Raw genomic sequence first — 21,393 nt, forward strand, 5'->3', positions numbered from 1 at the left:
AACAGAACAATATAGAGGCATGAGTGCAATGAAGAGATCAATACAATTATTTGAATGTGGAGCATAGTGCAAGGATACTAGGATAAATAGTATTTTGTTATTATATTACAATATGAGCAGAATGAACATTATGGACAGTTCTGAAATAGAAAAGAGAACGATGAATGAATAACAAATATTTGTGATAGTGTACATTCCATGAGGAATCCTGAATATACATTCAAAAGCTCCAAAACAGCTTCTACTGTAAATGGGCCTTGTGGTTAGATAGTGTTATCAACTACTGTGTGTGTACTGTGGTAGTCACAAAAATACTCCTCTTAGCTAGATTTTGACGTAATCCAATAGGCTAACCAAAGTGAGACGATGCCTTTAAATCTTTCTGCATGCAAAGAATTTAGCGAGAAGTCCAAGTGAAACGAGAATCTTCCTCCTTGTGATATACAGTATAGTTGTGCAGCTGATTGGGCCTCAGTCTCCAAGAACTTCTGATGCTGTAAACATGCAGTTGGAGTAGTGATTTTTCTCCTTTTCTCCTCTTCTCTGTTTTCCTACCTCCTTCTCATGCACAGATCCACAGCTTCTCTTCTCTGGAGCAGCTCCTCCCACCTGCAGATAAAAGCCAAACTCTCACCAGAGCTGCTGTTCAGCGTCTGTCCCAGACTCCTCAAAGCTTTGTGATACTTCCACCCTGCAGCAGCAGCAGCAGCAGCAGCAGCAGCAGCACACACACAAAGGTAAGTGATGCGTCACCACAGGCACGACAGGGTCTGATGATGTTTTGGTTGGCACGGCCACCATGTTTAGGTCTTTTGCTGCAGCAGTAACATCCAGTAAGCCCTCATTAGCTTATGGGTTGATTTGAAACGGATGTGTTTTTCTTGAATGGTTGTCGAATTGCAAAGTCTTGACTAGATCATTTTCCCTTTTCTCTTGGAAAAAAAGTGCCAAAGCACGTCCTGTTTGAATCGTGGAACAATACACAAGAAACTTTTGGGATGGCACGTAAGGAAAAGAACTTAAGAAACTTCCAAATTGTTTCATTAGACATCCTGCTTCACAAAGCTCACTACTGAGAAGCCTCTGCTGACAGAAGTTTCTGTAGATAACGTCTGACAGTTTTCAAGTGCAAAGAATATCCAAAAGAGACACCTGGAAAGAATAACTCAGGTTTAAGCTTGTTAAAATTAATGTGCGGTGCAGCATCTTGACAGGATTTAGCACCAGTTATTGGAATGTCTTTACATTTTGGAGATTTTAGTTGCATGTCTTTCAACAGAGAATGCAAAGTGCAGGCATTTTGTCATGCAATGTTTGAGAAAGAAACTGAATCAGTGTTGAAGTTACTGTAGCTTTGACTATCCCACATGAATAAGAGAAAACAGGATTAAACTCAGTTTTGGAAAAAGGGCTTTCTGGCAGCATTGCCTCTGAGAAAAAAAATCCGAGATGGAATCTTTGGGGATCAGGAATACTTTTGGGCAACTTTCTTCCTACCTAAAACATGCAGATCTGTGTGTTTCCAGTCTTTGGTGTTCTTATTTATACCCTGAGTCTTTTATACCCTGAGTCAGGTTTTAGATCCCATTTGTGTCCCTTGCTTCACAAGCAAACTTAAAATGGCTTTTGATAACGTGTTAGTTCAAAATGACAAACTTAAATTGATGCAAACTTAAAAAAGCTTCCAGATTTTCCACTTCTCTATCTACTCTATAACATGATCATGGAATAGGTGAGTGTGCACCTGCCAGGAAACAGTTGGGTATCCCTGTTTCCCACCCATGTCCAAGTTGAAGTTCTTGTTTCTGTTTTCTGCTGCAATGGGTGGAAATGGCATGAAAGCAGACAGGTTTTAGTGGAAATGTGCTTTCAGCTAGAGGGCCTGTCGGATGAGCTGAGGTGACAAGTGTCTTAATGAAGTTTAAGATACCACAAAGGTCAGTTTTTATGGAACTGGGATAAACTATGTACAATTGTTTGCAGCTGATTCTAACTTTCAGCTCTTTATTGCCATTTAAAATAATCATGCTTTTCCTTTATTGGAGAGAGAACTCTTAATTAGGGGAAAATGTGGTAAGCTCACATAGTTGCGCTTCAACAAGATTGCACAATTAAGTTGCTGATGGTTTTTAAATACCTAATCCTTGGTGCTCTGAAAGGACTGATGGCATCAGCAAAATGTTGTAGACAGCACTGTGGAAACACACAAAACACTGTTTTGCACATGTGAGGAGCTCATTAAAAGCCCCAAATTAAGAAAATCTACAGCTTGGGAATTTTGGCCAATGCATTTAGTGTTTGCTTAGTTGTTATGGAAGAGGTTATGGGCCGTTTATCCGCAGTGGTATCTTATCCAGACCAACCAAGAGGCATTTATTGGTAGTGTTTGTTTTGGACTGCAGGTATTTTCCATATTAGAAAGAGGAAAATTTAAGAAGAAAAAAAGGACTCCTTGCTTCGGCAAACACTTTAGGGTGAGGGGTCTGAGTTTTTGGAGGATAAGGTTATGATCCGGGTGAGGGGGGACTGAATATAATGTTGTACGTTTACATTATATGAAGCTCAGCTCAATCACCAAATTAGGTTGAAGTTACCTAAAGATGTTTCGTTCAGGAATAACTTTTTGAAGTGGGTCCTCCCAAACATGGTCATTGCAGTACAATTGTGTTGTTTTTTTGTGTCCAAAGGCCTCGACAGCATGTTTATAATGTAAATTGTTCACTTCAAGGCCAAAAAATTAAGTCTTTATGCCAAGCTAAACTAACTGTTTCCTGGCTGTAGCTTTATATTTAGTGTACAGATGTGACAGTAATGTCAATCTTCTCTAACTCTCATCATGGAGAGGGTTAAGCTCATTTCCCAAAATGTAAAGGATAAGGTTGAATCCCTTTGTTTCAAAGGATGTGAATGCATCTTACAAAGTTTTCTTTGAGCAGAAGCTGTAGAAACGGAGGTTGCAGAAGCAAACCTGTGTAAAAGCTTGAAACCCCAGACAGTGTAGATATGTGCAGGAAATGAATCAAATGCACTGTGACTTGATATTTCCTACTCTGTTAATGTCTCTTGACAGCATTTTCCCTCCCAGTCTCGCACTCAGACTCCCTCACAGTTCTCACCTACTGAACAAGACGTGTTTATGTAGCTCAGAGGGAATGTGTCTCTTGATCCCGCAGCTGCAGCCTCTGTGATTTGAGACCATGTCTCCAAACACTCCTGCTACCGTGCAGAGCACTGCGCCCTTAGAAATGCCTCACAATATCAAATATAAAACTGCAATCGTGGCACTTTTCATTGCATGTTTCTGATAATTTTTCACATTAGCTGCCATAGTGTGGCATCTTAGTTTAAAAACACCGATCTGAAATTACAGCTTTTAAATCTTCCAGATTTACTGCAAAGTATCTCTTATCTAAACTCCTAAGTAGACTGAGTTGTAGCTCTTATTGTCCCTCGTAAATACTGCACTGCAAAAACATCTGGACAGTAGGGAAAGGGAGGATCATATTTTTTCTCTGACTGGCATATTTTACGGTATGACTGTATAATGCATTAAGCTTCCCGGGACTGTCATCATATCCCATTACTGTCACCGGTCAGACGATGCATGCATGTTGCAGCAAGAACTAAATGGTCTCGGGCCATTTCATGACCCCAATAAATTGATATGTGTGTAAGAAAGTAGAAAGTCTATAAATGCAGACAAGCGAAAAGCTCGATGATGACTGACCACTTGAAGTCGTAGAGTTACAGTCACCCAACATCAAAGGGAAACTTTCAGCAATAAACTAAGAAACCATTTCTCAAGGCAGCATTGATCACCAGCAGTATTTGTTTTATATATTTGTGATCAACTTGTGATTTTTCTGTTTTGCATTTTTGTGCCTTACAAATACATTGGCAGTGGTGGAGAACGTATTCTGATCGTTTATTTACACAAAAGTATAGTACAGAAGTAATATCAGCGCAATGTACTTAAAATATCAACTTTATAAATAATAGTTTTCCAGTAAAATGGCCGGATGTAGTATCAGAAATCACATTAACACTGATGCATTAATGTGAAAGCAGCATTTTACTGCTTACCTCGCAGGTTGAGATGAAACTAGTTTCAACTATTTTATGTTTAGTTAAGTAGTCCAGGGGATCTTAAAAGAGAATTCTGGCCATTTTGTACATTAGTCTTGAGTTTGCGTGTACTTTCGGTTGAAAAAACATGACCCGAAACAGTGCAGGCAACACGGAGTAGCTGCAGCTGTGTGTACGAGCTTCCACTGAGCTAAAATGGCAGGTTAGAGTGCCTTTGTTCCTCTTAACAGACTTAAAATGCAATTAAAATGCCTGTACAACATGGACAGGGCCCTTACGTGACAACAAGATGCATTTTCAACTCACACATTGTTTAAATTCACCCGCCCTGGTCCCTAGCTCTTAACTGCCGTCGGGTGTGTGTTCAGCCAGGCTTCTGTGATGATCATCCCAACAACAAGTGGCTATGTCCTCCAGGAGACAGGTCATGTCACCTCTTTAAATGCATTCCACATTCAAAAATGCTAAAGCTATCTTCTCTAACAGTATAACTGTGCAAGCAACATACATCATTTACCCAGTTTCCATGTAGGCACATAGTCACCGATATGGTGACAACCACTACAGGGCTCAATTACCTATTTGAGAGGAATAAAACGTTGCAAAGCCATGACCTCTCCTCTGGAGGACACCACCGGCAGTCCTTGGATTGTTGTGGTCTAATATCACAGAAGTCTGGCTGAACACACACCGGACGGCAGCTAGGAGCTAGCCACCAGGGTAGGTGAATTTAAACAATGTCTGAATTGAAGACACATCTTGTTGTCATTTAAGGGCCCTGTTCAAGTTTTACAGACATTTTAATTGCGTTTCATATCTGTTAAGATGGACAAAGGCTCTCTAAAGTTTGCCCCGACAACTGCCGTTTTAGCTCAGTAGACGCTCGTGCATGTTCCTGCTTCTACTCCGTGATGCCTTCACTGATTTGGGTCGAGGGGTGGGGGTTTAATCAAAAGTACAGGCATGACGATCAAGATTAATGAAAAAAATGGCTGGAATTGTCCTTTAAACTAGAGTTCAACCCAAAGGATCACAGCATAAATCTCAGGTGTCATGATAAGATTTTTACGTGAAATATTGGGTAATTTGACCTTTTTGGGCCTCAAACAATGATCAATGAAACCATCCGAGAAGTAAGAGGGGAAATGTCTCTTTGGTGGAACTACTAACTAAAACCTGTTAATCAGCTGTATTTTATAAGCTTATCATATGTTAGATGTTTTTATGTAAAATTGTAATCTAAAAAAAATTACACGTAAGCTGTCTTTCATGGCTGAATATTGTGGGGTAAAAATCACAACATTTCACACTCAAAAGTAGTAAGTAGAAGTATAAAATAATATAAAATGGTACAAGTACTTTGACATTTTATTTACAGCACATGAGTAAATCTCTGCAGTTACTTTCCACCACTGTTCGTTGGAATACAACCGAAAGGAGACAACACGTGGCCTCTAGCACAGTGTGGGCTGTTCTATTCCCATTCACACAGTTCATAAAACATATTTACGCAGCTGCAAACTGCAGAATTCCCTACTGAAGTCTGTGGTCTAAGTATAAGGGGAACATGATATATCACTTATATCTTTGTATAAGTGATCAAATCTGATTATTGGCCAAACATTGTTATTGCATATAAAAATAATCATTCACCAGTAGAGTGTCCCTTTGAGAGCCAGTGCAAACATATGAGAGAAGAAAAAAAATGTGGCAAAATTGCATGAAGTTCAGGCAAGAACTCCGTCTGAAAACCTCAGTTTTTCTTCCTGCTGTGCAAGATAGTGGAACATGTCACATAAAAAATATTTAGCTTAAAAAGTTTTTTTTCCCATCCTTGTTTCCCATTGCCTTCCTTCTCTCTAAGCATAGGAGTTTTTGTTAAAGTATGTACAGACTTGAAGTGCTTCTTAGTTCTGAAATGCTATTAAATACTCTCCACTGACACTAGATACTCTGTTTTGACAGAACTCAAAGCTAATAGGAAAATAATTCTCCTCCTGCTCCGAATTTTGTCTGAAATGAAAATTGTGGCCAGACATTGGGTGACTTGTGGTTCCCAGAGTTGTGGGAGAGGGAAAATGTGTCAATGAGATGGGTGAAGAGGTCGGACAGACCGTGAGTGTGAGGGAGGTGTGTGTGCAATTATGTACATGTACGTACGTGTATGTCAAAGGTTAGAGGAAAAGTAAGCAAACACTGCGGTTGCCAATATAAAACTCATCCGGATGCTACTTCCCCTCGTGGTTATTTGGAACATCAGTTTGAATTGGGTCAAAACAAGGCCTTTCAATCCATCCAGAGGTCAGCTAACCCCTCGTCGGCCTTGTCAGGTTTAAGGCTGTAGACGTCTCCAAAAGGCGACTCCGTCCTTCGCCCAGCAAAGAGATCGAGTAGGTGTGAAGGAATGCTGTAAAAGAGCAAAATAGGTTGGAGAGGAACTGGAGCAGACAAAGAATACTCAGCGATATTCCCTTCCCGTCAAGATAAGCTGAGTTGTGGGGGAAAACACATGTCACTTGATGATTGAGGCGGGACGAATCACCTGCTTCGCCTCAGAATATGACTTGTGGTTTGTGAGAATAGAGACTGTTGTGGATAGAAAAAAGCAGGCATTGTGCACAAAACCAACGTCTAGTATTAATTACAAAAATATGTATATGTCTGATTGGACAAAAGTGTTTAAACCAGCCAGCAGACAGTCGGTGTCAGGATAGCACATAGTTCTCCACCGAGTCTGTGGAAAACACCAGTAAACAAGACGGCCTTACACGAGTATTGACGGCTTGAAGATGAAATTCAGGGACAGAGTTTGGCGCCCTCTATTGAACCACCATCCTCACTGCTGGCTTTGTTTGCAGTGAGATTCCTCATTTGTATATCTAAAATCTACTAACGTTTTATAATTTATAAAAGTGATCTGATGAACGGATGCATACCGTAAGCCATGTTATACTGCATATACACAGGGCTGCAGCTTATGGTAGGGTCTATGAAATGTAAGAAGAAAATTAAAACTTCCCATGAGCCTAACCCAGAGCCCGAGGGGATGACTGAAAGTTGTTTGTTTTGTGCGAGCAACAATCACAAAAGATGTTTAACTTGTTATCATATAATTGAAAGAAAAGTAGCAAATCTTTACATTTGAAAAACTGAAACCAGGATATTGTTGGTATTTTGCATTTTTTGCCATTTTTATCAAAATTGCAAATACATTTTCCGTTGTTGGAGCTATCACTTGTGACTCTTGCCTGCAGAAACTACTGTAGATTATTGCCCAAGAGAATCACTGTGTTTTTCTTACAAAAGGGCAACAACTCAAACACACATGCATGCATGCATAAAGTCACACACGCACTCACACACAGGTGCGTTCCCCAGATGTTGTCTAGTACTTATGCTACCTTAGTCAGCTGATCGTTGCATTCCAGTGTGTGTGTGTGTGTGTGTGTGTGTGTGTGTGTGTGTGTGTGTGTTTGTGTGTGTGTGTGTGTGTGTGTGTGTATGAACGTTGTCACACTGCACTGCCAGAGTACTTGCATGTATTTTGCATTATGTCAAAAGTACTGCTGTATGGCTTATTTATCAAAAAGACAAATGTACAGAGTTTACATTATCTAATTACTCCTTAAATAACACACAATTTGTAAGCATGGATTTGTTTTCCATTTCACATTCTTCTACATTTACACATGACCCGAAATAATTGGGTATCTCCAAGATGTCTTCATTTAGATATGACTTATGACTTATTATTTTTAGCGGCCCGCTTTCATTAGAAAAGAAAGCCCCTCTGCAATCAGTTTAAAACACAACAGTCATGCCCAACCACAAGAAGCAATTAAGATGGACACCCGTATTTGTGAGCAATGACATGCCTCTGTTCCTCATCGTTTGTTTATTGAGCGGCAGAGTCTCCCCATCTGGAATCGGTCAGGAGAGGAGGAGAAATGGAAATTTGATTATTTTCAAAGCCAAGCTGGAGGTGATAAAAGACTTGTGGCTCATCACCAAGCAGGGCCGGCTGTGGTTGTAAGAGTTGGCAAAGAGGTTCAGAGGAACTAGCATCTCTGTTGCATGGGATTGTCATCAAGCAAGGAGTGAGGAGGTGTCTAAAGAGTCCTCATCAAATGGCGCATACAAGATGAAACGTTTTTTTTTTTTTTAAATGAGCAAGAATGTTGTTTGAGAGTTGTATCCTGTTCGGTCTTTGTTGAGATTTAGGGATGCCAAGTCAAGTAGATAGTTAGTGTCGGACCATGTGTATACACATATACAGTTACATGAAATATTGTTCTTTCAGTAAAATGTTGCAACAATAACATAAAGCAGGAAAAAAGTACAAAGGACTACACAACGTGGAAATATGCAATGGTAATTATCCAGTGAGTATGATGCATTTTATAGCAGCCAATGCAAATCAATGTATACTTTAACATGTAAATCCCTGCTGTCTTGTCTAATAGTTGCCAGACTTTGACATTGTTGTCCATGTTTTACGTTCTATTGTTTGGACGGTTCAATATAGATGGGATTACCTTGTAGGCTCATTGATAAGAAGGCTTTGGGTACATACTATTTCTGTAACTACATCACCCTTTAGAATCTTCTCTAGCCAGATGATAAGAACTCATTTTATCTGATCCATACCTTCTCTACAAAGGAAGTGACAGCACCTGCCCAAAAAACAGTCATTTTATTGTTTTTTACACTTTAGTGTCTGTCAGATTAATCAAATTGCTTAATGTGTGCCTTGTAATGCCGCACAGTGCCCTACTATGCCATGAACTACTACAAAGAATTACTATAAACTACTATTTTTGTGATTTTTCTTCATTCAAAAAAAGGAAGTTTTTCCTCGCCACTGTCACACTGTTGCTTGCTCTGGAGGGACCTACTAGAACTGTTGGGTCCTTGTAAATTATAGGGTGTGGTCTAGACCTACTCTATCTGTAAAGATTCTCGAGATAACTCTTGTTATGAATTGATACTATAAATACAATTGAATTGAATCAAATTGAAACAAACCAGATATAAAGTGTATATTAGTGAGCTTTATAGGTGCTGGTAGACAGGTGTACTGTAAATAATGGCTGTCAAATCTACAGTTATTTACTTTACATTTGACAGTAACATTACTGTATATGATTTTTACAGTAGCACGCTGTAAAGTTTACATTACAACCTTTTCGCCATGACAACATCACAGCAGTCTAAGTATTACAGTTGAAATCACATTAGTCAAGCATTACTGTAAAAAAAATCACAATATAGCCACTATAGTATTGTAAAATGTAAAGTATATTGTGTTTTTACTTTTTAATCTTATGTTTAATTGTTTTGTATTTTCCAATGAATACATAAAATACTGTGAATGGAAGTACGGTACCTTTACTGTAAAAAATAATTCACAGTAACTTGCTGGACAATTGTTGCCAGTAAGTTACTGTACATTTTATGTTAAATTTTTTACAGTGTGGTGTTTAATCCTGTTTCCAGTTGTTGGGCTAAGTGGCTGCTGGTTCTAGCTCCATTTTTTCTGTCCAGACATAAGGCTATGTTCACATTTGGTGTGTTTTTTTACGCTGCCAGCACCTGTTTCACATTCACAAGTCATGAGCGCTTTTTTAAACGTCACCTCCAACTTCATTTTTGCAGTTTGGAGTTGAAAAAACTCTTCAGAAATAAAAATGCCTTACATCAAGCATGTTTTTAACAGCCAACCAATGACAGGCGGACTTGCCAAACCTGTCATTTTCATAATGACAAGAAAAAATGGAGTCAGAGCACAGCTGTACGGTAGCATAGGGCGGTACAGGGAACTGGCGTTGTTTAATGTAACGTTAGCAGCACCACTCTCTCTCTTTGTTCTTTCTCTAGCTCGCACCACCACTTTGTTTTATCGTTAGCACCGCTTCACATAGCGCTTCCGATCTAACTCTCGGCAAGAAATTTAAGTGCATTTTACAAAAGGCTGAGTGTTGGGAAACACAATGATATTGTCAACCTTAGAAAATACTTCAGGAAGTTCAGGAAGTTCAGTAGCTAAAATAAATGTAAATGTGCTGTATTTATATAGCACTTTTTCAGTCTTAACAACTGCTCAAAGCGCTTTTACATCTACAGGATACATTCCCCATTTACACACATTCATACACTGTGGCCGGGGCTGCCGTACAAGGTGCAACCTGCTCATCAGATAAACATTCACAAACATTCACACTCCAATGCGCAGCACTGGAGGCAACTCGGGGTTCAGTGTCTTGCCCAAGGACACTTCGACAATGACTGCAGGGGCGGGGATTGAACCACCAACCTTCCGATTGGCAGGAAACCGCTCTACCACTGAGCCACAGCCGAGTAAATAGAAAAAGTTACTGACACTGTCTGGTAAAACTGACCCAATAGACCTTTTTCACAACAGACATTTTGACCTGCCAAAGTAGAAAAGCACAGGTGAATTTATAAGATTTGTGATGGCTGCATTCCACTTTGGGGAGGTCCTGTGATTGTGCACGCTGGCTCAATGGGACTCTTAATGGAACTGAGCCATCGTCAATCAGTACCATCAAGAAAAACATCTGAGAGGAGTCGCTTCTAATTTGCAACTAAGCCTCAAATGTCGTATGAATGCATGAACATCTAATCAAGTCCCATGGTGATATCGCAGGCTGAACTCTCGAACAAATTCTGGAAAGAGTTATTTTATTAGAAACATTGGCTGTCCAGTGAAAGATAAGAAATTACATGGTATTTTAACTCCACGGGGCTTTTGAATAGCTCGACAAATCTTGCACCGTCATTACGGACTTGCTCATCAATAAGTCATAATTGAAAGCGTATGTTGTGCTGGAGAAAGCAGTTCCTGGAAGTTAGGTTGATTTTGGAAAATACGTTGTTTGTTGTGTAGAAACCCTTTCCATATGGGGTACTCAGAGCTAAACATTGTAATATTCTGTGTAAGTTTAGTGTTTTTATAATGCAATCATGATCATGTGGTACAGACATGGTCCCTTAGCAGCAAAGATTTTGACAAGAAAAGCACTCTCTCTCTTCAAAGTGAGTGTTCAAATAAAATAAATAAATAAAACCAAAAGAGGACTTATGTTTTAGACAGGTGCTGATATTTGCTTTGACTCAGTTTTCACAAGATTCAGTGTGCACAACTCTTAATCCAAAATGATCTACCTCTAATCCTAGGCTTTAAATTGTGAACCTACAGTTATTTATACACAGGTTTTCAAAACTGTCTCCTTTATTCAAAGCTCCACATGCAATTTCCCAAACTGGACACACAAAATGCAAAATGCCTCAAATCTCTTTCAAAATGAAACACTGCATTCAAAATACCATAAACACATTTTTGGATATACCATGTACACACTTATGTTCTGAATCTAAAGCTCTTTTGTCTTTCATATGTGTATAGATGTTCCTGTAGTGTGAGTGTGAGTGAAAGTAATCTGCTGAGAGGGGTTGAAAAGTACACTGCAAACACCAATGCAGGGTTGAAACAGAGAATATTTATTTGGTAAAACATTACTGTTGTAACAGCAGCACAGTGTTAACATCCAATAATGTGGTGTCACACCTGTAATCAATAAATGTGGCCCTGATCTCTTCTCTTCTTTGCCCTCATCATCTTCCAACATATCCTCTTCTTCCTCCTCCTCCTCCTCCTCTTCTTCTTCCAACTCTTCCTTTTTGAACTCGTCCTCATTGTCGCCCCCTCTGCTCCCTCCTCGTGCTCTCTGTTTATTGTTGGCATCCATTAATTAAAACAAATTTGATCTGGTAATTTGATTTTTTACCTACTAATAGGCCTATACTAAAGCAGTGACTCTGTGTGTGTGTGTGTGTGTGTGTGTGTGTGTGTGTGTATGTGTGTGTGAGAGTTATACAGTTTATTATAGTTCTCAACAGAAATCCCCTATGGAGTAGCACCTCTGCTCTTAGATAAACGTTGTCTCACATTGCAATAAAAAACAGTAAAAGTCTAGAACTGCTTCACTAAATTGAATAGGATATGTTGTTTGTGCTTCTTTTCTGTAAGCCCTGTAGACTTGACATACCGTTGGAGGTCTGAGGGAACGTGTGTTTCAAAGCACCGTTCTGTCCGCCCTGGTTTTGCAGACTTCTTGTAGTCTAGTCATGTAGTCTTTAACCCTTGTGTTGTCCTCGGGTCAAATTGACCCGTGTTCCTATATCAATGTTCTTTTTAATTGCCCAAAATAACTTGATTGATTCCATACAGTACAAATCTCTACTTTCATTAATTCTGGGGTGTCTTATTCAATTTTATAGCATTTGAAAAAAAAACATTGAACTGGTTTTGAAATAGTATTGAGTAAAAGTTGACATATTCCAGTCTGTGATTATCCATCAACATACATTCCTTTAATTTTAGTCAAAATACAGTAATTCCTAATTTCTGCTTTTCTTATTCAAACATAAGGTAAAATTTCCTATAAATTAGGTTAATTGACCATACATTCCAAAAATAACTGTAAACTGATGTTAATAAGTTAGTGTTACGCAGTGTTGAAAACGTCAAAAGAAAGTGATAAACATTGAAAAGCGAGAAATACGTGAGAAAAGGTTTTTCATATTTGTCAATTTTGACAACACAAGGGTTAAGTGCAGAGAAAAGGTTACATTGTGGGAGTAAAAGTTTTTTTTTTTTAAGATAACTTTTAGGATTTTTCCTTTATTTAGAACAGCTGAAGAGAGACAGGAAGTGGGGGGCGAGAGAGCGGGTTGACAAACCCGCAAAGGGCCAGGGGGCCGAATACGAACCCGGGTCGCTGGCAAGGCCTGAGCATACAGGGGGTTCGCGCTCCACCAGGTCAGCTATAGGCCACCGGGACACAAGGGGTTTGGACCAGAGTGATCATCAGTTTAACATCTTCATTTTCTCTACATTACATTTCTTGTTAATTTAAAAGCGCACATTTAGTCGTCTTTGGCTTTCTTACAATTCCGGTTCAGTTCCAAGGTTGAAATGGTCTCGCCAGTTACTCTAGATTTGATTCATTACATAATCCTGTTAATGGGTGCTTCATTTCTGATTTTGTTGTACAGCAAGTTCATTTATTTTCAAATGAGGTGAAACGGACCAAACAAAGACGTTGGGACTAAGTCTGAATTTAAATAGCTGTAATGTATTTTATAATAAGATATAATGTAGATAGTATTATTCTGCTGTGGTTATGAAATTGAAAGTGAAACAGATCAGATGTCAGTTACAGACTTTACTGGACAGGGTCGGCAAGCTCTGTCCATGGTGCATCATCCACACATTGTTTATAGCATCTTTTACTTTGAAAATCCTCTGAATTCAGTCAGATGGCTGTAATGACCAAAGGACTGGATACATCCTTCATATGAGATGTTGTTTATTGTAAAGTTAAATAAATATAGTGAGATACTGAATGTAAGGATAAAATCCCGTACGGCTAAGATATCCCTTAAATGTTTGAGAAGTCTGAAGATAAAATGAAAATAAGCTTTGTGAATGGGAATGTGCCAAGTTAAATAGAAAAGAACACAAACACTCAGGGGATATCTTAGTCATACAGGATTTTGTCCTTTGTCACAACAATCAGCATCTCTATATATTTATTACAAGGTTCATGAACAACATCACATTTGAAGGACTTATTTAAATCCAGATTTTTGGTCATCACAGCCATCTGACTGAATTCAAAGGATTTTCAAAGTAAAAGACGCTATAGACAATGTTTATATTGCTCAAGCAACATGTTTTCTATTTATCTTTGTACATCCCCATTCACAGAACTAATTTTCATTTTAATCTCATTTAAAAAAAATTGCAGCCGGAGACTTCTCAATTCCCTCAGAAAGCCCTGGATAAAGCAGAAGATGTTTCATCTAGCTCCTACGAGCTGCAAAGAAACAGTTTTATAACTTTACAGTTGTTATATCTATTATATATTCAAACCTTAAATTCTTCAAGGAAGAGGTGTGTATCAGCATAACTGTAGCAAGGCTAAAATATGTCTACCAAGTGGAGATGGCAGCTTAGTGTTGGAAACCCCAGGGCTCTGTGAAAGGTCACCACCTGACATTCATTGAACCTGACATTCATATTTTCACAGGGCCCAGCTGGATTGCGGCCAACCCCTGGCTGGATCCCGTGCATGGCCACTGTCCCACTCATGTCTTGGAAAAGACCCAGAAAGGCGACCTAACGTGAGGGGAAGTAGAAGCGAAACCGGACACAGGCCGGAGAGAGCAGCAACCTCCAGTTTGAGAGGAGGAAAAATCTCAAGCGTAGAATATTAAAATAAATCAAATCAAAAGGTGGATCACATGTCAAACAGTTGTTTGTACATTTCTTTTGACTATTTATACACTATACGTATTTAAAACTTTGTACAAAAACATGTCACCTAAATTTATGTTGACGTACAGTACATAGCAGCAACATTCTGTACATTACTGACTTCAGTGAAACATTTGGATATATTAGCTGCAATGAGAAAGTGACATATTGTTGTTTTTAGACGTATCTTTATTGATATAAAATTGTAATCTAGAAATTGCCGCAAAATTACACTTAATATTGTCAAAACCTTCATCCATTCCCTAATACCTTTTTGCATCTGTAACTCTTCTGTGTAGATGAACTACACAAATCAGATAGAGCTTGCTAAAATATTGTAGAGTAGATATATTCAGTCTGACACTCTTTAACTATTTTAGTAAGTCTTATTTCCAAAAATCACACAGCTAATAAAATCATACATTCACCCATCATTGCTTCCCCATTTTCACACTGCTCCTGCCAGCTTTTCTTTTAAGCACTGACCTGTTTAAGGAATTAAGGATTATTTTCAGAACTGACCAAGTCCCCTGTGGGGCCTCTTAATTACGATATGTTTTAGCAGCATGCGGTTTGTCTAATTCATGTAAAGGATATAAGACTCTGAGGCATTGACACGGTATGTTTAAATTTATGTGTATAGACAGAATATGGTGTGTGTCCAGTAATGTATCTATGTATATAGTGGTGTAAGCAGCATGTTACAGACTGAAGCTCTAATTTCCTCTTGGCTGGAAAGCAACTGATGAACTTGAGCGACAATACAGCATTCATTCAGGATAGAGGCTTAGCTATGCTAATGCACTGTGTACATTAAATGCAACCTGAACACGGTTTGGGGTGCTGTCCATGTTTTTCTCTATAACTTTGACCCTCTCACTGTGTATTTTCACTTCATGAAAGTTATACGGAACATTTTGGTCATCTAAAAATGTCTTGTTCAGCGTTCGGTAGCACCTTGCCAACAAAGCTAACGCTAGCGTTAGCTGGTAACTTTAAGGGAATTCTGACAATTTTCAACCAACTGCCGTACGTTCAGATGAACAGCACCAGTTCACTGGGGTGTTTACCCACCAGTAAAACTCTGCCAGATGACTTGCTTCAGCCGGTTGAAAATCTGCAACTTTAGCATTTATCTTAGAACAGTGCCACTGAAACCATACACGACACAGGCTTAACCTCCACCCTGTCGGCCACAAAATTGTCACGTCCGGATTGGACAAAAGCAAGATTGCGACAGCCAAATTGCCACTGTTATAACTTTAGTCCACAAACCAATGGGTGACTCACTGCTGCTATGTCAATTATTTTTTAAAGTCTATGCTCTGACGGTAATAAAACAAGCCAGATGATGTCATAGTGATTTGACCTTTGGATACTACAAATGTAAAACCTGTCTGGAGACGCTATTCTGTTTCATTATGAGAAGTGTAGGATGTAGTGAGTTTTTTTTAAAGTCAGGTTATCTTAAAATTACCATAAGGCTCACAATCTGTGCATGTGTTATGTTATAATCTGTTACTAAAGCTTTTTCTCTTTGAGTTGCAAAGAAACCAAGTTGTATACATTTACAATTATTTGTGTTACATTTTTACTTTTTTTTCACCACTACAGAAAATGGAGACTGCACCCCTACACTCTTTCCATCTACTCATAATTGTCCAGCTGTGTTTGTTGCACTTGGCCCACGGTGGGGCATATTATGGACATAAACAGCCGCCTCAACACCACCAGCCTCTGCCACAGTACAATGATGGGTATCCTCAGCAACAGTTTTTGGGGAATGAGATGCCACACCTGCCTTATGGCAAAGAAGTGCCAATAATTCCTCAGTATGGAAAAGAGCTTCCTCAACTGCCTCTACAAATAGGCAAAGAGAGGCCACTGACTAAAGGCAAAGGTAGGGTCAAATAGATAGGAAAATGGGAAATAAATGTAAAAGTTATCATTCTTCGTTATTCTGTTATCCGCCAACGTTCCCTTTTGGTTACAGGACAAACATTTCCCAGAGGGGCTAAAGGTCCACCTCCCCTTGGTCCTGGTGGAGAAGGTATCAGAGAGGGACCACAAGGAGTCCAGGGCCCCCCGGGACCAACAGGACCACCTGGACCACAAGGCCCCCCTGGACTACCAGGCCAGGGATTGCCAGGGCTACCAGGAAAACCGGGGCCGCCTGGTCCTCAAGGCTACCCAGGTATCGGAAAACCGGGCATGCCAGGAGTGCCGGGAAAACCTGGAGGACCTGGATTACAAGGATCAAAAGGTGACCTTGGGCCTAATGGTGGAGAAGGACCAACTGGACTTCCTGGGCCTGCAGGGCTCCCAGGTCCCCCTGGACTCCCGGGATTTTCAAAACCAGGAGGTCAGGGGCTTCCCGGCCAGCTGGGTCCTCTAGGGGAGCCTGGTCAAAAAGGCCCACCTGGGTCACCTGGTCCTCCAGGCCCCAAGGGAGACAAAGGAAATGGTCAACCTGGTTTGCCAGGTTTGAAAGGACCAAGTGGACCACCAGGTATACCTGGAAATGTGGGTGTCCCTGGGGTTGGCAAACCTGGCTTGAATGGTCTCCCTGGACAACCAGGAATACCAGGAAAACTTGGTCCTCCTGGTGAATCAGGACTAGCTGGGCCACCTGGTGAAAGAGGCCAACCAGGACCACCAGGCTTACCTGGAATTGGAAAACCAGGAAAAGATGGTTTCAGAGGGCAACCAGGGATCTCTGGTGGGAAAGGGGAATCAGGGCTTCCTGGTTTACCAGGGGGTCCAGGCTTGCCAGGTTATGGTAAACCAGGGTTCCCAGGACCTAAGGGTCACAAGGGACATGCTGGTCTTCCTGGACCTCCAGGCCTGAAAGGTGATAAAGGTCATGGAGGTCTTCCAGGTGTCATTGGTTCTACTGGTCCTAGTGGTATGCCTGGCCCACCAGGACCAATTGGGCTCCCTGGTAGTCTCGGCTTTCCAGGGCAAAAGGGAGAGGATGGTGTTGTGGGACCAAAAGGAAATCCAGGAATGAAGGGTGACTTAGGTCCCCCAGGTTTTCCAGGAGAGCCGGGTCTGTCAGGTGGGGGTGGACAACCAGGAACAAGAGGTTTACAAGGCCCCACTGGCCCTAAAGGTGAACCTGGTGGTAGGGGTTTACCTGGTTCCCCTGGTGCTGTGGGATTAACTGGCCCAAGAGGAGAGGGGGGGGAGCCTGGAGACAGAGGCTACCAGGGACCACAAGGTATCCCAGGACTTACAGGACCAGGGGGACCACTTGGACCTCCTGGGCTACCAGGACAAAAAGGCGAAACAGGCCAACCTGGCAAACCTGGCTATCCTGGTGAGGGAAAGCTAGGACCAGCTGGTCAAATAGGTCCTCAAGGTAACCCTGGGCCAATGGGCCCTGCTGGACTCCCAGGGCAACCAGGACAACCTGGACCCCCTGGTCCTCAAGGACTTCCTGCTGTATCTCCTGAACTTGGACAGATCCTCCCTATGACCGGCCCATACCCTGGCCAAAACCAAAAGAAGCCAAAGAACGGAGGCGACATTGGTGGAAGTGGCGTGGAGATGCCTGCCTTCACAGCTAAGCTTGCAAATCCATTCCCTCCTGTTGGGTCTCCTGTCGTCTTTGACAAACTCCTGCACAATGGCAATCAGAACTACAATCCCCAAAGTGGTGTTTTCACCTGTAGCATTCCAGGGGTCTACTACTTTGCTTACCACGTTCACTGCAAAGGGGGTAATGTGTGGGTGGCCTTGATGAAGAACAATGAGCCAGTAATGTACACATATGACGAATACCAAAAGGGCTTGCTGGATCAGGCATCGGGCAGTGCTGTACTCCCGTTACGACAAGGAGAGACTGTGCATATACAGCTGCCATCTGACCAGGCTGCAGGACTTTATGCTGGTCAATATGTCCATTCCACATTTTCTGGATACTTATTGTACCCAATGTAAGATGTGTGTAAACAAAGACAATAGTAAGGACACCATGATGGTATTTTTTTAACCAAATTTATGGTAAAACTACTCTCAAAGGTACATTGTTGGTCAGGTTGAATGGTTTACAATGAGTTGAATTGAATAATCTTTTTCATATATATTGTAGTGAAATACTTCATTGAATTATTTTTTGCATTACATGCATAACATACATCAAAGGAGTCTTCAACAGTTATGCAGTTATGAAATAATGGGCAGAGTATGTACATTTTATAAACATACAAGGCCATTGGCTATGATATGGAAAAAGCATGGTTTGATGTGAGAGTTATGTAGAGTGAAGGTCATAATTCTTAAATGTTTACATATGTGCATTTATTCTTATAGCCATCCCCACACATGATATCATGTCATCGCTGGAGTCATTCCAAAAACAATAAAGCTCTATGTTTTTTCATTGTATTCACTTTCAATTGTATTCACTTTTCACTTGCTTTAATTCAGTTTTGCTTTGATTTAATTAAATACTTTCTTTACAGCCATGTACTGTATACTGGGCACATAATAAAATGTTGGTTTTATTGTACAATGCTGGGTTATGTATTAAGGGCCATCATACAGTTAGGTCATGTCTTACAACAGAATCTTAATTCATTTTTACATTAGCATCTGACACTAAAATAAGTATTTGGGTGAGATTTAAATCCAATTTCATATCACATATCAGTCCAGAAAAGAACAGATTTGTCCACAATTTAGCAGTTGAACTAGTTTTGGATTCTTCGCCTTTGACCATTTGATGTCATGATTTGTTTTTGTAATAGACAAGAATTATTTAAAAGTTTTTTTTCAGTTTGTCAGTATTCTCTGTAATTTATTTGTTTGACTACTGATTATTTGCTATTTGTGTTAATGTCTGTGTGTTGACAGTAAATGGCCAAAATTATTCCAAAATGCAGATCTTACATGTTCTGTGGCCAAAATAATTAAAACATTTGAAAATATGTCCACACCCTTTCATACCAGTTGAATGTCAGTTTCTTTTTATTTTGTACTTCATTTCTTTAAACTGTGGATGTGCCATTTTGGAAAAATATTCTTTTCCTTTTTTTCTTTGGACTCTGCACAGCATCACATGAGTTTCTCATGTGATGCTGTGCCTAAAGTATGTGAATTGTGTTGCTTCAATTGGTTATATACTGGTTTAATAAAAAATGTAAACATTTTACTTGACTATTTTTCATTATTGTCAGCATTGTTATGTGCCGCAAACAATGGACATTATTTCATCAAAATTAACTTTAACTGTGGTTTAGTGGTAAGTAACAAAACTGAAAATAAAATTTCCAAAATGTTCAACGCAATCTGTTGCTTCTCATTTTTTTTCACCATTAAATCTTAATAATAATAGTAATGATAAATTGAATTTGTACAGCGCTTTTCCCAAGCTCAAAGTCGCTTTAAAGAGTAGAAACAGTGTATATAAAAATACATTTTTTTTAAAAACTTGGATAAAGGTGCTTTGCTTACAGTAATGAAAGTCAGCCTTGACTTCAGGGATGTCATCGAAGGCCTATTGTGTGACCTCTGAGTGAGAGTTACATGAAGTGGTGGAAGAAGTACTCAATCTTTTACTAAAAGTAAATATGTGTAGAAATGCAGTACACTGTTACATTAATTAAAGGCATGCATTCAAATTTTGACTTGAGCAAATACCTAAAGTATTAAAAGTAAAAGTGCAGAATGGCCCATTTAATAATAACATACTGTATATCCTATGACTGGATTATAATTATGCATGCACTTATGTGTAAGCTTCATAAAACCTTTGTGTTTTCTTCACATTGACCATGCAGTTTGCAATTTTGTCTTCTCGGGTCAAAATTGACCCGGTTTGGCATCACCCAGTTCTGTGTAAAACATTCATAGCCAGCTTCATCACAGCTCATTACCATTAGTATTACATTTCTTGGTGGAATTCATGGACAATAAAGCTCACTCATGGGAAACTATACCACATTTTTAAGTTTAAAAAAAACAGAAATTATGAATTATTTCGTGTTAAGGTTTGGGTTTTTTGCTTTGGGTTCTTTACCTCCTTTTTTTTGTTCCGGTTTTGGTTCTAGATTCGTCTGCCTGTGTGTACTCGTTCAGCTGTGTGTTCCTGGTCCTGGTCCTGGTCCTGGTCCTGGTCCTGGTCCTGTGACCTGAGTTTTTATCCCTGTCTTTGCTCACTGTTTTCTCCTTGCCTTTTCCCCCCCGGACCTCTTTGGATTTTTGGGTTTTTGTGTTTTTTCCACTTGTTTTTGCTTTTTGGATTGTCTGTTTGTTTCACTTTTGGACAATAAAATTCTGGACTATTATCTCATTCTGCTTTCCTGCCTCTTCCTGCGTTTTGGTCCTCGTTCCCCCACTACACGTCACAATTTTGAGTAGAGTTAATATCGCAGTACTGAATGTTGATTGACAAACACAGACAGGCATGAGTCAAAGTTTATTCAGGATACTGTTTTAAAACCATTTCATTATTTTTAATGGCAGCACATAATCACATCTACTAAATTATCACCCAATTAAACCTTCATGAAAACTCCTAACCAACTCATTTTACACACCTTTATGGAATGTATGGTCAATAAACCTCATTTACATTCATTCTTTCATTTTTGAGTAAAAGAAGCAGAAAGCATTAGTCATTTTGGATTATAAAAGACTTTTATATGCCAAATGCAAAAATATCCCCAGGTCCGAATTTGATGCAATTTTTTTCACAAATATCAGAGCCAACATAGAGCAAAACTATTTGATTATCATGGAACAGTTTAAATGTATTTCTTAAAGTTTAAACATTTCCACTATTTCAATTAATTTGCATACTAAATTCAAAAACACGGAAAAACAATGTGTGCTTGTTTGTGCGTGCAGGTGTGTGTCTGTGTGAATGTTCCTTCATTTGTATGAGTGGCAGTGTATGGTGGTAATAGCGTGTTTTTTGCAAATGTTTGCATGGCATTTTTTGCACCTTTGGCTAGTTTTAA

General features: G+C 39.7%; 1 protein-coding gene across 3 annotated transcripts; it reads left to right on the forward strand.

Annotated features, from left to right (window-relative positions):
- The first annotated feature begins 464 nt into the window (after positions 1-464).
- Positions 465-19,583, forward strand: LOC117939155 (collagen alpha-1(VIII) chain-like). 3 transcript variants are annotated; one of them, XM_034864210.1, is made up of 4 exons: positions 465-737; positions 14,202-14,428; positions 16,043-16,328; positions 16,422-19,583. In XM_034864210.1, exons 3-4 carry the CDS (start codon positions 16,046-16,048, stop codon positions 18,368-18,370), a joined length of 2,232 nt encoding a protein of 743 aa, XP_034720101.1. In that variant the 5' UTR covers positions 465-737; positions 14,202-14,428; positions 16,043-16,045; the 3' UTR covers positions 18,371-19,583. The 3 variants fall into 3 exon arrangements, with proteins under 3 accessions (XP_034720101.1, XP_034720103.1, XP_034720104.1); XM_034864212.1 differs by having other exon boundaries at positions 14,202-14,406; XM_034864213.1 differs by lacking the exon at positions 14,202-14,428 and having other exon boundaries at positions 593-737.
- The last annotated feature ends 1,810 nt before the right edge of the window (positions 19,584-21,393 follow it).

Source organism: Etheostoma cragini, chromosome 24 (assembly GCF_013103735.1).
Source record: "Etheostoma cragini isolate CJK2018 chromosome 24, CSU_Ecrag_1.0, whole genome shotgun sequence".
NCBI classification, from domain to species: Eukaryota; Metazoa; Chordata; class Actinopteri; order Perciformes; family Percidae; genus Etheostoma; species Etheostoma cragini.

Excerpts from the sequence above, each read along its gene's own strand:
- LOC117939155 (XM_034864210.1), top strand. The coding sequence starts at position 16,046 with ATGGAGACTGCACCCCTACACTCTTTCCATCTACTCATAATTGTCCAG. Across the intron at positions 16,329-16,421 it reads GCCACTGACTAAAGGCAAAG|GACAAACATTTCCCAGAGGG; the intron begins GTAGGGTCAAAT and ends TTTTGGTTACAG.